This window comes from Apiospora kogelbergensis (assembly GCF_038363985.1).
Source record: "Apiospora kogelbergensis strain CBS 113332 chromosome Unknown utg000001l_segment0_segment0, whole genome shotgun sequence".
NCBI classification, from domain to species: Eukaryota; Fungi; Ascomycota; class Sordariomycetes; order Amphisphaeriales; family Apiosporaceae; genus Apiospora; species Apiospora kogelbergensis.
The window spans coordinates 2641552-2657652 of record NW_027117418.1 but is presented as its reverse complement, the minus strand read 5'-3'; the positions used below and the strand labels follow the sequence as shown (position 1 = coordinate 2657652).

The window sequence follows — 16101 nt, the reverse complement described above, 5'->3', positions numbered from 1 at the left end:
ACTTTTCGTTCGATGGCGCCGTCCCAAAAACTTGGGTGGGCAAACGTCAAGCGGTAGGCGGCCTGGCGGGACAGACAGGGCCAGGCAGGGCCAGACAGGGACAGGTGCACCTTGCACGGGACGTCACTGGGCTAACTAGGGCCTTTAGTATAAGTCCTTCAGCACCCAACATCATTGGCCCCCGACGCCTGTCGGCTGCACATCCCATCTCTCCCCGGATTAGTCCAGGGACTTGCCGACTGCCATACGCGGCAGCTGTTGTTGTTGCCATCCGATACGCCACGCGAACGCGAGCCTCGAGCCTCTAAACATACCAAGGTCAACTCCAATCGAATGCCCTTCTGCCTCTCGTATTCTCACGAAACCGGGGCAAAGTAAACCCACGGGCTCCCGTTTACCTATTGGAAGGTATGCCATTGCACTTGATGTGCCGCCTTCTTTAGCGACAGCCTGTGCCATGAAAAAGCAAAAAGCCCCTGACTCCCACCCCCGCCTCAGGGCTCCGAGTAATGTGATATACGACAGATGGCCCTAGAGTTGCCCGATCTTCGCACAGAGCCAATGATGTATTATACTATTTGTATGCGGTAACAATAGGAATCGGGCTGTTCACATTGGATGGGAAGTTGGAAAGAGAAGAGACGTATCCAAAAAAAAAAGCAATGCATGTATTCTATTAGATCACCCATGCCAAATGGCGACTTATGCAACACGCTCCATCCGCTATATGTAGTACACTATAATAAAAGAAATTTTTGAACCCCTCAAATATTCAAGATTCTGTCCTAATTGTGTTGGCCTTTATGATCCGAAAAACGTCTTCTTTTTCTTGGGTTTGTTGTCGATATCCTTGAGGATGTCGTCGAATGTGCTTCCGCTTTGGGAGCCCTGTCGGTCTGTTGGCGACGCCAAGGTGGGTGAGCCCGCCATGCCATGAAGATTGCCCGACGATCTGCTTCGGTTCATCATCAAGGCGCTCACGGGTCTACCCCCATCGGAGACGGTGACGAGTCCCCGGCGCTGAAAATCCTCGAAGTCCGGTGGTCACTCGAGTATCCATTGGCTGGCATGGGCACAGGCTCAAGTCCTAGCGCAACACTGGATCGGTAGTTCGGTCTGCCTGCTGGCGAGCCGGATCTTGGCCGAAGTTGGGGCGAAGGCGCCATCAGGTGAGGAGACTCGCTACGGCCTGGACTGCCCGAGTTCGCAGGGTCCAGATCCTCGAAGACAGATTGAGGTGCCTGGAGTGGCGAAAGGCCATCCTCGGGGGGTGGTGGCAGTGCTGCGGCATCCGTTTCCCATTGTTTCGCGGCGAGCCAACAGTGGCTGCGGTGGTAGATGCCCTCGACCGAGAACTCGACGGCGTCAGCGCTCAACTCGACAAAGCCTGCTCCACCTGCAACCTCGTACCATCTCTTGCGAACCTCGGGCGCATCTCCCATCCACGGCGGATGACCCTTTGGTGGCTGGCACAAGAAGTACTCGACGCCCTCGGTAAACTTGAGCCCAGGCGCATCGACTACAAGCATGGGCAGAGACTGGATCACAACGTAGAGGAATAGCCAATATCCAATTCGCTGATCAGCCATCTCGGGGACCGACTTGCCCTTTGCTTCCTTCTGCTCCCACTCCATAAACTCTTTGATGAACGGTATCTTCAACGCAGATGTCTCAAAGTCGTAGGATTTGTTGAGAATCAGAAGGAATTCGTAGCTTTGCAAGTTTCTTTCCAGTTTGGCTTGCTCTTTGTGTGGCAGATTGTGGAAGTTCTCCTTGATCGATCGCATATCCGGGACCCTGGGGATGTCGTAGGGGATTGGTGGAAGCACAGGTGGCGATGAGGTATCGTATTCCGTAAGAATTCTGCGGAGAGCTGACATCGCTGGCCGGCTTGAATCATCTTGGATGTCGTCCGCGGCTTGGTCGATAACCCGTGGTGTTACCGACTCGCGGTCGACAATCAAGTCATACAGCGCGCAGAGATCCGAGTACAAGATCTTGAGGACTAACCTATTCAGGCCACTCTCCGAGAAGGGGTTCTTCTTGCTGCGGGCCTTGGGAGGCCAACTGCCAAAGTTGGTCTTGTAGTAACTCAGCAAAAATTGCCTCATGCGACCAAAAGATTTCCTCCAGACGCCGTATTTGACATTCCTATATTCGGACATGGACGTCGAGTTGGCGGTCCCGGAGAAGAGGGACGGGAACTCAAACGACTCTAACCGGTTGTTGACGTTGGCTTGGCGGCTGACCAGATCTAGATGAGCGCGTTCTAGCCTCTGCCTCGTGGGGGCTGACACCATATCCCACAATGGGGACCGGAGGTCACGAATGGCCGAGTACTTTCCGACGGCATGTGCAAATGCCTCGCTGTAAAGATCCCATGACCTCATTCGTTCTCCCAAGACAAGCGCCTCCAGAGTCTTCTCCCTGCTATGTCTCACATCGGCCAGGGCGTTGTTCTCCATGAAGAACCCGAAGCCCATCTCGACGGAACCACCGAAAGTCGAGCCGTCTTCGTTGCAAAATTCGAATTCGCCCAGTAGGCTGGAGATCCGCATGAAGACGGCAAACAGGGTAGGCTGCGCCTTGGTGCAAACCAAGGGCTGTCCGGTAAGGAATGCGAACATGTTTCGAATGGCGACTAGTCGGTCTACATCTTGTTGGCTTGTGGTAGGTTCTTGGCCTGGCAAGGTCACGTTGGGGACGTAGAGACGGACGTCTCCATCAGCGAAGCCATCATCTGGGGGCGGAGGCGGTGACTGCACCACAGATTGGCGTTCAGCATCGGTCGCGCAAAGGCTGTCCCGCCCCACGAAGGGACGAGTGCCACTCGTGGGGGAGGTCATGTCTTCGAGGTCGTCGAAGTCGCCCGAGAGTAGATCCTGAAAGACAAGCGAGTAGTCTATCACAAACGAGGGCACCTTGAATGACGCGCCAAGGCCGCTGCTTCTGGGGTGCAAATGGACCAAGACAGTCCCAGCATCGTTCCAGAGCTCGGGCACCTTCTCGCCATTCGTGAGGATATTGGTGCTGTAGTCGGTGTTGGTCTGGCCGAGGATCCATGCCGAGGCGCCTTTCGCATTCCTCACGTCCACCGAGTTTGACCTGGACCTGCCCCCCGGAAGCCAGCTCCTCCTGAGCCGGCCCCTCTTGTCTGCATCTCGCGGCGGGCTCTGGCTGCCGTTACTCGAACCAGGACGAGAGGCCAATGTTGGCGTGGTCGCCGAAATGCCGAGCGTCGATCGTCTCTCAGGAGGTGGCTGGGCCGAGACACTCCTTCCACGAGCATCCGGAGCAGGGGACTGCTGTCGAGGCATCAGATTGGCAGGTGTCTGCGAGCTTGAGCGTTTATGCGCGCCGTCTTGCATAGAGTTTCGCCGGGAGCGCGGCCCGCTCGTGTTTCGCTTAGTCAACTTGGCGGGTGTCCTTGGTTCTGTTGGTGACAGCGGTGACTCGACGGCGCCCGGCGGAGGAGGTGGTGGCTGGTCCGGATGAGCCGGCACAGATTTGTCTACTTTCTGCAGTTTCGTCTTCCCGGGGGGTGGCGATTCGCCCTTGGCCGAAGACAGCCTCTGCTGGTCGGTCGGGGCATCATTCAGGGTAGTCTCGCTCGCGCTGAAGTCTGTCCTCTCGGGCGAGAACCAGTCCTTCATGTGCCCGCTTGTAGCTGGTCGTTCGGGTATATGGGAGGTGGACTTGTTGTTCTTTTTGTTCAGGGGGGAGTCTGGGGGATCGGCTTCCGGTGGACATTCTCCCCATGTTCCGGCTCTACGGGGGAGGTGATCAGTGAGGGAAAGAACATGGACAGACGGTTGCGCTTCGTCGTCGGCTGCCTCTTTGTGAGAGGCATGAGCGCTGGCTCAGAGCTGGTCGAATCGCCAGCAGAAGCTTGGTCGGCTTCCACGACTGCACTCAAGACGCTGTCGTCTTTGGAGGCAGGCAAAGTCAAGCTGCGTTCGGGGTCCTTCTTGGCAGAGAACCTCGAGGCAGCTCGTCTGTCTGCATCGGAGGTTGGGTCGCTGTCGAACTTGAGGAGGGAGAGAAAAGAGGAGACAGAAAGACTGCGCCCAGGTTTGGGGCGGGCTGCTGACTTACTTGAAGCCATCGTTGCACAAGCGACAAGACAAAAACGTAAAAGCGTAAACCTTGAGGCGAGGGAAGGATGGCTGAACAAAACAGAAGACAGTCCAGTAACTTTAATTCGTCTCGAGGCGTCCTGGTCCAGGACGTCCAGGGCAGCCGGGCTGAACGGAGCCACCACCAATGGGCGTTCCGAATCCCGATGGTCAGGTCTAGGGGAACTCTCTCTACCAAGTTGGTGGAGAGTTTCGGAGACAATACGTTTTGGTGGATGATGTTTGCTCCACCGGGCGTTATGCTGCTGGTGGTGCTGGTGTTGCTTTTCCTGTGGTTGCGAGGGTATGCCTGTCCAAAGCGTCTCATCTGAGCACAGAAGTCAATGTGACGGTAGTAAGGGATGGATGTTTGGGTCGCGGTAGGCGACAAAACGTTCGTTAGCACACCAACAAAACAACAGCGAGCCCAGCACAAGAGGGGGTATGTAGGGTAGGTAGAGGAAAAGAAAAAGGATCGTGAGGGAAAGCCGAAGCGGAGGAGTCGGCAAAAAACGACTGACTACCTGCAAGCATGCATACAACACTACCTGCCTACCTGCCTACCTACATAGCCCCGTCCCGTGGGCCAACATCAATGGTTTCCCATTCACTCACCTCACACACACACACACACACACACACACACACACACCTCGCCCTCTTTGTCGTGCCTCGCCGCACCGCACCTCGGGTGGGAAAGGGAGCGAGAGAGCTGGGTACGCAGCGAGAGCATTTGGCAGGAGCCAGGGCACACACCTACATGGTAAGTACCGGGCTTGGGGGACCATGTGTGGGTGTGTGCAGCATTGACCAGAAGTACACTGGAGGTATTGATCCAGATGCATTAGCGACCCCGTGTTCCTCTCCTCGTGTATTTAGGAAGACTAGCTCCTACGACTAATATTGACGGATACCTCCTGAGTCCTATTTGCTTAGCCCAGCTCGGCTGTAGCCTGAAAATTTGGGTGCGCTATACCTGTCCTTCATTACCTGGCATTGAGGGTTTCCGAGCAGAATCCGAGGACCAAAGGACCCTTCCCAGCTTCCACGGCGTGCAACTGTCGCATGTACATATCGAGCCCGAAGAAGTGCTGAGGTGCGCCCAGTCATTTCACGGCAGTCAGCCGTCCAGTGTGGTAAGATGACGCAGGTCGTGCAGGGGAGGAAAACCTGGGATCAAATGATGAGATGATCCCAATCCAATGACCACACACCTCCAATTCGCTGCTGCTGCCAAGCCCTTCCTCTCCACGCTCCCGCCATGTACTAAGCTACATGCAGCCACAGCAGGTTTTTTTATTTCTCCTTATTGTCCTTCTTGACAACCTTATTTGAGATCGGATATATATATATATAAACCTTGCTATGTAGAGTAAACAATCACCTGTCGTCTGAAACTTCCTGGTCGTTCCTGCGTTCGCAATGTCTCTGTTCTCTGGAGCCTACTCGCGCTACGACCTGTATGTTTCAACAGCACGAGGCACGAGGGACCGATTCCTACTTAGGATCGTGGCGCGTGGCGACAAAGAGAGGGGGCGCGGGCACTACGAGCCAGAAAGCGGAAAAGGGAAAGAAAAAAAAAGAGGCCTATTAATAGCAAACACCCACTCCCATAGGGGGGGCTATCGACGCACGCAACGCCGTGGCTACAACATACATACACGTATGGACTTGAGACCGAAAACAATTCCCTGCCCGCGCAGAAATGTCCATACGGATATGGCGGCCTATAATATAATGGGCATTGGCCCCCCTCTTATGTACTTCCGAACCACAGGCTGAAGTCAGGTGTTGCCTCTGCATCTTTAGCCTCTCCCTATGGCTGCCCTGCCACCTGCTCTGCTCTATCCTACCCCAACCATTTCGTCCTGTCGTACAGCGGCTGAATAACCGACATTTATACGTAACCCGCTCTGATACCAACGAACCCGAGGATTGATGGATTCCCACAGCCACGACAATGCGAGTTGTCGCTAGTTCCGTCGTGTGCAGCCGCTAGCCAGCCTTATGGTAGACGGTAGCATGCATCCACGGTTTTTACGCAGCATACTACAAGTACGTGCTATAAATGTTAAATCTACGATAGGATCCCGTCCCGTTTTTCAAGCCTCACTGGTTTCCCGCCCGTTCAAACCCAAAGCAGTCGCTGTTTGTTGTTGCCACAACAACATCTATCGGCATGTGTTCGAAGATGACGGCGATGATGATGACGCCAGCCGTGTTAGTCGCCTCCCTAGACTCTGCTGACGTCCGTCTAGAGTTGAGACGGGCCTCTGTTGCCCCACGGCACGCACAGTAGCGCTTCACGCCTGGCAGATGGCACAAACGCCCTCGTTTACATGGTAACGCCTCTTGTTTCCGTGGTAAACGGCGCCTGTTTGAGACGTTCCCAAGTGCTCTGTGTACACCCTGCAGGGTAATCTCGACAGCGTGGGCCCATCCGCCAGTATACACATACATATGGGTGGCCACGGTAATTACAGATCGATTTACGCTTTACGGGTAGCAACTGGTCTCCCGCCCAATTTGAACTCTACTCGGGGCTCGGAGAGGAGCAGAGAGTAACGGCCGCGATTGGTAAAAACAGCGGTGGGTAAAACCGTGCTCTAGTTGATCAAGGTGAGGGAGGCTAGGACATCTTCGCAAGCTTCCTCGTTTGATGAATTTAAGCACGGCGCTTTTCTACTTCTATCTCCGGGGCGTACACGCCCACCTGGTAGCCTGGGAGGGGGGTGATTACTACACCTCGATCGCTGCCCTGCATATAATGTGTTAAGTAGAAAGTGGCCAGGCCGTACGGGGCAGGCAGTGCTACGGGCACACTAGCAAGAGGATGGATTGGTATCCTCCCTGTGGGTTCTCGGATATTAGAACGATCCCATTCGTATATCTAGAAGATCTTTGAATTGGCTTAATTCCCTTGGCATGGTCCTTTTGGATGACGAGCTGCTGTCAAGCTAGAACCGTCAGAATCCTTCTAGAGACGCCGACCCAATGTTGACAGCGTGTGGGATTCTCCTATTGCGCGTCGGGCACTATCTTGCTACTATGTATATCGATCGACAATATATTCCATCTTTATCAGCGTTGATTACTAACTCGGTTACTCTATACTCCCGTCAATTCATGGTCCAACCTGCTCTACGAATGTCGGCGATGAGGCACAATTTGCAACTCCGGACCCACGACCACGTCTACGCTATTTTAGGATAGGCAGATAGATGGCGAGCAGTTCATACCAGTCCTTCGGTAGACCTAAGCGAAGCCGCAGCTCCCGAAACGACAAATCAACAAAGCATTCGACGGGCTCATCCGATCCAACCTGTCTCGCGACGTGTTGTAACCTCGAGCATGGAGTCCCATAATTGTCCTATGTTTGATGGTATGACAAGCTTAGTCATTGCAGGCGGGATACGCAAGATGCCGCCGACCCTGAAAGATGAAGGGGTGTGGTGATTGCAGGTGTGCCAATCACAGGCCGACCCGCCCTGGTTCACAGAGGGGGTCAGAGGGGGTGGGTGGTGATGGATGATCGGAGAGGGAAAAGCCCATTTCCCCTTCTAGATTTCCGTACCTTACCCAAGGAGTGCAATTATCAACAGCAAGAGAGAAAACGCGAGGCCGGGGTTGTCATTTTTCTTTTCGACATGGGTGCACTCAATGTGTGACGAGAGAGGCGTGTTGCCCGTGGAGAAGGGCAGAAAGCCAGTACATAAGTGACGTTTAGCAGAACCCCTGCAAGCAAGCTACCTTTGCAGGTATGTCTGCAATTAGACAGGCAACAAAGGCTGGGTGTGTGGAAGCATGTATGTATGTATGTATGTATGTATGTATGTACAAGTCTGGAAGTATACGATGGGAATGGTTGGCAGGCCATATATGCACGTTCCCTCCGTGTAAGCCGACATTTTTGCCCTTTTCGGAAGGAGTATCGGAACGATGTCTTAGAATTGGTTGCGCATAGAGAGGCCTGGGAAGTCTATAGAGCTTCGAATGCGAGTATTCATTACGCTCACCAATTCAATTGGACTGAATCTGTCTATTGTCAGAGCCTCGCCCCAAACCTCGGCCCCCTCCCCCAAACCCCTCGTGTATAGGAGGAGAGTGTTACCATGGCTGTAGTTCTTGTCGTTGACATCCCAACCGGCCGGCCGACACTCTGTGCGACCCGTCAACAACTGGCTTGGACAATCTCGGTGAGAAGCAGGGATGCGATTCGTCAGTTCTCGTCCGCTGCCAGTAGCTTGGCCAGGCCGTCGACCAATCAGCGTGATGGCTGCCGATGCGCACTTTGAGGTATCTCGCCGATGCGTGCCTCGACTTCTACGAGTCGAGATGCTCGTCTCACCGGGAAATGACACTTCATCTTGAACCTCATTTGTCTCGTGAGCTTTTTTTGCCTGTTGATACCCCACAAGAATCCTGCTGGATACACGCCAGTGTGTTGATTCCGCCGTGCATTGTCTTACAAGCCAAGCTATGACTGGTGACTTACACGCGGGCATGGCGGCTCTCGGACAACTCGCCAACGAGGCCCCTGGCTTTATAAACCAGGTCGGAAGGAGACACACCCCACGGCAAGTCCCACTCAACTCAGGCAACTGGCATCAGGACCCGTTGCCCCAACACCTCCAGCTTGACGACTTCCCATTTGACTTCCGTGACTGGCCTTCTCCCTTTGAAGAATTCCAAGACGACCACTACGGCGGCAGAGCTAGCGTCCCTCGCCAGACCTCAGCCACCCCTGCCAGCTGGTATGATCATGACCAGTCAAGAGTATTCTCTTTCGACATCAGCGAGTGGATAGTGCCCTCCATGCTTGATGAAGCCCAGGAGGAACACATGGAAGGACGAAGCAACCCCGATGCGGCATCCGTGCCGGGTCTCACTTCAGGCTCTTCCGACGAGGGAGGTGCCTCGCCCTCTTCGCCTGTCGAAGACGGCGCCACCGACAAGGCCCGGCTCAAGATCCTCAAGCAACAGGACGATGACTACACAATCCCTCAACGTGAGATCAGACCTAAGAACCCCCACTACCCATCCCGGATTCTCCTGAACCACAACCCGGAATACACACCATCTCCCTTGGCGGACAACTACCGGGATAGTCCATCGGCAAGTTACAGCTTATCATCGACTGCCTACCAGGGGCCGTCATCGATAAGGTCACCCGTCATCCTGACCCAGAAACCGGGGAGAGGCAAGCGAGCCGGACCCCTGCACGACAGGGAGAACGTTGCCGAGGTTCGCGAGAGAGGTGCGTGCCTGCGATGCCGCATCAAGAAAACAAAGGCAAGCAACGCACACTGGACTGGGCTCTGATGGCTGCTAACACCAATGACAGTGCAGTACACAGTATCCCTGTGATCACTGTAGCAGCCACGCCAGAAAGCAGTGGCGTGATAGTATGCTGAACGAGTACGACTTGTGTGTTCGCCTTGAGAAGGGGATGGCATTGGCGTTCCCGCCGGATTTCTGTAAGTTGTGGGGCCCGTATGTGTCGATGTCGTCGCCACAAAGAACTGTGGCGTCGGGGTCGTGTGCCCGTCGTGTGTCGTCTGTCGCTGACCGAGTTTTCTTCCAGCTCCTGCCGCAAGCAAGTTTGGTGGAAAGTCGAACCCTCTCCGGTGGTTCATCTACTTCGACACGCATGCAACGCTCCCAGAAGCATTGGATGTATGTGTGCAGGAAGTCGAGCTCGGGTTGCCTGCCATGGGCCACCAGGCGAGCAGTGGCCGGTCGCAGAGATGCTATGTCTTCCTCCGAGACTCTGTGCCTTCGTCTCAGCGTATCGAGGAGTGGGCAGAGAAGCAGATGCTGAGAGAGAGCGACTCCGGGTTCTTGTCAGCTCTGGACCTGTTCACTTATTCTTGCGTTAGGGGTGGGTTTCACAAGGTACCACAGGTAGGTCTTGGCAGCCCTTGACAGGTCCTGTGCAACGCTGACATGACACAGTATAACTTACTACACAACGTTCTGCGGTTCAGGTGCATGTACCAAATCTGGAGACCAAGGCGCCTTTACTACCGTGACGCATCCGCCTCCCAGCCATACGTGCTACCGGCCTCCATCGTGTGTGAGCTGAGAGGAATGGCACGAGCCGAGCTTCACCGGCTTGAGCGGGATATATGGACGATATTCGACAAGCTCTCGAGCCCTGGTGTCATGCAGGCGGCAGATCAGCTTCCGACTTGGGTCAGCATGATGTTGTTGATGCTCACCTATAAGGACATGCACTCTATGGAAAAGACGCAAAATCACTCGAGAGCCGGAGCTTCCCATCGGGGTGCCAGCAATCCCGGAGTCTATCAGCCATTTGGTAGATCGGTTCGAGAGCTCTTTATGGCCATTGTGGTAATGTGCGAAGCCCATTTCAAGCGAGGCGTGCCCGACGACATTGCGGTTGCGGGCCCAGCCAATCAGGGCGGTCAACGTGTAGGGTCTTATTGGCAACAACTCTCCCACGAATCAAAGATGATAGCCAATAGTCTGGAGCAATTCCGTACGTTGCAGAAGTTTTCTTTTCTTTTCTCTTCTCTTCCTCTCCTCCCCCTTCTGTCTTATCTTATCACGCCCCTGCCTGTCCTGTCCTGCATTTACTGACTGTCGCAGTACTCTCCCTAAATCGGGAATCGAGCTCACTCGACCCCTTTGTCAAGACCCTGTTCGCCAAGATGGTAAAAGGCAGTTCACGTCAGAATAAGAGGCGGAAAACAGCGTCGTAAGGGCACAGCTGTTGTTGCCCGAAGCTCGCGTGTCTGCACCACTTGGCACCCTAGCTTGGGTTCCAATGGCCTGACTTCTCCTCAGTGGCCATGCGGGTGAGCCTGACCGTCCCCAAGTATAGGCAGCATAGGCAGCTCCTCCCACCTGCGTCTTGATTGGTGTCCAACTCAGGGACGTGGTTGCTCCTTTGGGTCACCGCCAGACCTGCCGTACCTCGCATCGAACTACGACGTCTGGACAATGACCGGCTCGACCTTTCGGTTCACCGTGTATGGGTTTTTCTTCTGTTTCCCAATGTTTTTGAAAAGGCTTTGGAGGCTCGCGAATTCGATCCCACGAGAGGCGTTAGCGGAAACCAGGATAGTTAGCTCAATACGATCCTTCTTCTTCCCCTGTGCGGTGACCGCTTGGAACCTGAAGCATGTGATGGTTAGTCGAAACTCATGATCAGGCTCAATATGCTCACCTGACAATGTTGCCAAGTTCCTGGGGGCTCCTCGGCTCGGTTGGACAGAGCGTGGTCAATACAGCGGCGACTGCACCGAAATACTCCGCCCAGAACACCACCTCCGGCGATGCAGCAAATGCCAACTGACGAAGACTCGAAAGCAGCTGCCGATCTACGGGTCCCAAGTCTGACGCCCATCTGGCGCACAAGGTCAGGGCAAGTGTTGCACGTGCGAGATGCGTAAACCCAGGAACACCAGGGTCCCGGGTTATGGCGCGATGTAGCTCATGGGCAGCATTCGCACTATCAGTCTGCCCAAGACGCGCCCAGATCGCCTCAACAAACAACGGCCCTAAATCTAGCGTGAAGACCGTGTAGATATCACGTGCGTCGAAGCCGGGAGGTGCCGCGGACTTCAAAGTTTCGATCACAGAAACCAATGTGGCGTCACTGGTGGTATCCCCTGGCTGTCGAAGAAGTGACAGAGGCCTGGTCTCCCGTATCTGTCTCGGTAGTTTCATGAGCAAGGCGCCTTCTCTGTTTCCACCGCTGCAGAAAGTGACGCTGCGTATGTCTGGCACGGTGCTGACTAGCGCTTCCACAACTGTGGCAATGGCAGGGAACTGCTCTCGTCGTCTATTCGACATGCCAAAGATTTTGCCTTCGTACTCCGCGTTGACCTTACGCATCCTCTTAGTATCCTTGAAGAAGGAGCCAGGAACCTTGACATCCTCTAGGTTAGTAACTCTGTCCTTGAGGACACGGTCCCACAGGTCCATGAAAGGGGCTTGGCGCGGAAAGTGTAGCCGGCCAGAGTCGCTTACCGTGTATGCGCCCACAGCGGGTATGGGATAAGGCTGGATTGTATCATTATGCATCAGCATACTGCCATAGCCACGAAATCCACCACCACAGAGATAGACATCTATGCCTTCAGAGCCCGAGCTTGCTGCCTTGAGGGTCGGGAACTTGCTCTGCAGATCTGCGAAGGCTTTTTGCATGCCTATGTTCAGATCGGATCGCGCGGCTTCCTGTTGCTTGACTTCACCGGACTGGATGATCTTGATTAGCTTCGCGGCGCCGAATGGGAGGCTCAGCCCAGCCTGTGCGGCGGCCACCTCGTAGTCGTCCATGGCTGAGTTCAAGTACGTCATCTGGACTGAGCCTCCACCAAGGTCAAGAAAGAGCCCGTCCACTTCCGCGAAGCCACTTCGTGCCCCGACAGAGCCGAACAAGGTCTCGACTTCTGGCGCCAGGACACAAACACCAAGTCCGGATGTAGAATAGACAGCTTCCAGCATGGACGCCGCATTCTCGGCTTTGCGCATCGCCTCTGTCGCGAAGACGGTGGTGTGACCCAATGGCACCCCATAGCTGTCTGCAATAGTTTTAAAGCGGGCTAGGGTTTCCGACACAAGAGTGATAGTCTCGGCGGGAAAGTTCAATGGCGCCGAGGATGGCGATGTACTGAGAGCGTCGAAGAGCGAGATGGCGGCGCGCTCCTTGTACAGACACTTCAGTAGGCGAGTCTGTGGCGGCGAAAGATCCGATATCGAGAAGCGAATGCCATTGCTACGCACGAGTTAGTCAGCCACCGTCTGCCGCCAAGAGATGAGCACTGCTGGCAATGACACAGCAGGTAAACGATATCACGAACCTTCCCATGTCAACTAATGCGTAAAGGTGGCTGGGGAGGTCGGGAGTCCATTTAGGCATCTTAGCCGCGAAATTGGCCAAAGTTACGGCTTCTGTCAGGGCCGCCATGTCGAGTAGGGATAGCTAGCTCTCCGCGGGTCTGTTTGTGTGTTTTTTTGGTTTGTTATTCTGTTTGTTCTGCTATGGCGTACTCTGTCGGAGCAGGCGATAGATGGACAGACAACGGTGACAAAAATCGGCTCACGTTCCTATGATAAGGGCATAATTGCAGACTTGCAGACTCATGCCATGCATGTGTGGATGCGAAGCATGTCATCGGCGCCTGAGTCTCCATCCGCATGGATTCCACCGCAGTTCAATCAGGCGGGGGGGGCACTAGAGGACGATAGTGCAAATGTTGATTGGAGCAGCTAAGCCCTGTCAATCCATCTGCGTGTAAGCGATTTGATTGGACAGGACTGCAACATACATGCATGTGTCCAAGAGCCAAGAGCTTACACACGCAACGAGAACATCTGCACTAACAATAGCTAGAGGAACATATCTCCAAATGCGAAATCAATTCACGGCCAGGTTGCCGTCTCCATGTTTTCATAGTCACCCGGCTGCCCTACAATGGTAGACCTTGCATCTTGCCACCGAACTTGGCCGTCCTGCGAGGAGGCGGCTTGGCTTCCCACCCTGCCGCCGGCCGCAGCTCTCCTCATGGCAATGTCCCAGGCAAAGCTGCTGTCACTGACGCCGACCATTCGACCAGCCCTGACTAGTAGCTCATGGTCTATCAGGGTTTGCTGGTCCCAAGTCAAGCCTGAGAGATACCCGAGCTTACTCTGATCGAGCAGGTCACTTTTAGTGATGACGGTGATGTTGGCACCAAGGGCCCGTTCCGTGAACGATGTGACGTGCTCTGCTGTTGCACTGGGAGCGAGATACGCCCAGGAGTATTTCAGCTGCACCATGTATCGCAAAATGTGTGCCGCTGTCTCCTCATAGGGAGCGAAGTTAGTATCTGCAAAACCCTCCTGTCCAAGTAAGTGTACGCCGACGAAGCCGGGGGTGCTGTCTGTGTCTTCCTCGCCCCGGCCACCACGGGACTCATCCAGCCTTTTCCGAAGGGAGAAGAGAGCCGAAGCAGCAACTTCCCGAACGTCTTTTCGAAACCGGAGGATGCGCCCAAAGTTTCGTACGAAAGCAGGACTGTCGTACGAGGTGGGCCATACGTACTGCGTCGGGGCGACGTTGACCAGGAAGGGGTAGAGACGTGTCCTCGGGTTTGATTTGCCGTCCAAGTACTCGCTGAACTTCAAGGCCCAACTCTCAGGCTGCGCTATAACCGTGCGATCCACCCGGCTGAGGCCGAGGTCGTCCAGTCTGTATGGTATGGGGCTAGCCATGGGCGTGCCGAATAGTTCGTCTATAGACCAGTACACCTTCATCTGCGGACAGAAGGCGGAAAGAGCCCAGCTCAGGTGCCCCATGTCGTAAAAATAGTCGGCCGCTGCACCCCGTTGAGGCCCCTTGGGGTCTGTGACGATTTTGCCAATGTCTGTAGAATCGCGACGCACAATCTCGGGTATGATCAGTTCCGCTAAACGTGTGACGGTCAGTCTCAGCAAAAGCCCAGCGTTGTTTTTCCAGCGGACTGACCACCGGCTTCAATGGCAAATCGGATGCAATTCAGGTGAACGTTTCGGACTACGCCTATGCCACCCGACGGGGCATCACAGTTGAAAACCATCCCCTCAGTCCAATTCTTTGCCGAACACAAAGAAGCAATCGGCTCGCCGTCAAAATCGCCATCTGCCTCGCTCTCGAGAAAACTGTCCACAAAGAGGCTCTTTTCATCCTCGTCTCCGATGCCCGCTGATAACTCCAGAAACCCAAAGTAATACAGAGAACAGCCAAAAACGAGTAGTGACAGTACAAGCTTGAGGGATGTTGACGCCCTTGACGAATCAAGCATGGTGATGCAGGTGGCAAGATCAAGAATAGCATCGAGTAAGTGAAAGTGTCTATGGACGTGGCAGGACCGGCTTGCTCGGCTCTTAAGTACGTAAGCCACAAGCTTCCAAGGGATGAAGATACCAAGATGAATATGAGCCAGTGTGTTTCAGTTGAGCAATACACACTGCCACTTCCATGCCCCCGAGGAATGCCCAATGACTACATCTTCTAGGAGTTCATTGGCGGGTGTTGGTATTGATGCGTGTTGCACCTCTTGTCTTTACGGCGTTGAGGGAGACACTTCTATCCAGAACCTGTTATATGCATTCAGATAGCCACGAGGCCAACTTCGAAAACCTGGTTTCTTTGTATAAATCGCTTGTTGGCAGTGAGCTCAACCCAGAGCTCGTACCATGATGCACTCGCAACGTAGGCTAATGGTCTCCTGAAGTGTAGGTGCATCTGGGCATTCAACCGTGGTTATGTTAGATGTGTCGAGCCGTGGCACCAGTATGCGACTTGGAATCGTATGCAGATTGGGTATGATCGTTGGGAGATAGTTTGGCAATAGTTGAAAGACTTGAGCCATGTGATTGGAGGATGCTGGGGGGCTCCCGAAAGGAGCCCTCTGCTTCACAGCGTCAAACGGATATATGCACGTGTGCTGGAGCGAACCAGAATATGATAGACAACCAAAGTAAGCAGGGGATTTGCCCACCGTTCATAGGTTGCTTCAACCCCCGTTGGACAAGTGGGATGATGTTCGTAGCGCGTAGTAGACGCGTCTGTTTCGCGATGTCTCTGGGTGCGCGCTGATTGGTAGGTTTCCAACCCGTATCACACCCAGCTTTCGTTCTGTTCCATCACTTTCACTTTGGCTTCCAGTGCTTCAACCGAGCTTCGACAATGGATGGATGGCATCCGAAATACTCTCGGGACGACGGATAACCGCCGTTGCGAATCAACGAGGCTGGATGAGACGACAGATAAGTCTATTTCGTCTCTGGGATGATCCTTCTTCTTGCAGACATATCCTTAAACCTTGTGTGTGTGTGTGTGTGTGATGAGCCATCAAATCAATCAATCCAGGCCGGGCACGCACATATTGATCCGATCGCATCGTTATATGTATGTATGTACTTACATTTACATATCTGAAGTCGTACTGTGTACTGTGTGCATGATATATGTAACGACGACCTGCCACCTGCT

At 54.2% G+C, this 16101-nt stretch overlaps 4 protein-coding genes across 4 annotated transcripts; 1 reads left to right on the top strand and 3 right to left on the bottom strand.

Annotated features, from left to right (window-relative positions):
• Positions 1-801: 801 nt before the first annotated feature.
• On the bottom strand, positions 802-4105 carry PG998_000837 (uncharacterized protein; the record flags this gene model as incomplete). Its single annotated transcript, XM_066867655.1, has 3 exons — positions 802-952; positions 1009-3768; positions 3807-4105. The coding sequence occupies 3 exons, from the start codon at positions 4103-4105 to the stop codon at positions 802-804; spliced, it is 3210 nt and encodes a 1069-aa protein (XP_066736070.1).
• Positions 4106-8618: 4513 nt separating this feature from the next.
• On the top strand, positions 8619-10840 carry PG998_000836 (uncharacterized protein; the record flags this gene model as incomplete). The annotated part of the gene is made up of 4 exons (XM_066867654.1): positions 8619-9372; positions 9700-10019; positions 10071-10617; positions 10728-10840. 4 exons carry the CDS (start codon positions 8619-8621, stop codon positions 10838-10840), a joined length of 1734 nt encoding a protein of 577 aa, XP_066736069.1.
• Positions 10841-11065: 225 nt separating this feature from the next.
• On the bottom strand, positions 11066-13053 carry PG998_000835 (retrograde regulation protein; the record flags this gene model as incomplete). The annotated part of the gene is made up of 3 exons (XM_066867653.1): positions 11066-11255; positions 11308-12861; positions 12947-13053. The coding sequence occupies 3 exons, from the start codon at positions 13051-13053 to the stop codon at positions 11066-11068; spliced, it is 1851 nt and encodes a 616-aa protein (XP_066736068.1).
• Positions 13054-13508: 455 nt separating this feature from the next.
• Positions 13509-14908, bottom strand: PG998_000834 (uncharacterized protein; the record flags this gene model as incomplete). The annotated part of the gene is made up of 2 exons (XM_066867652.1): positions 13509-14533; positions 14593-14908. 2 exons carry the CDS (start codon positions 14906-14908, stop codon positions 13509-13511), a joined length of 1341 nt encoding a protein of 446 aa, XP_066736067.1.
• Positions 14909-16101: the final 1193 nt, after the last annotated feature.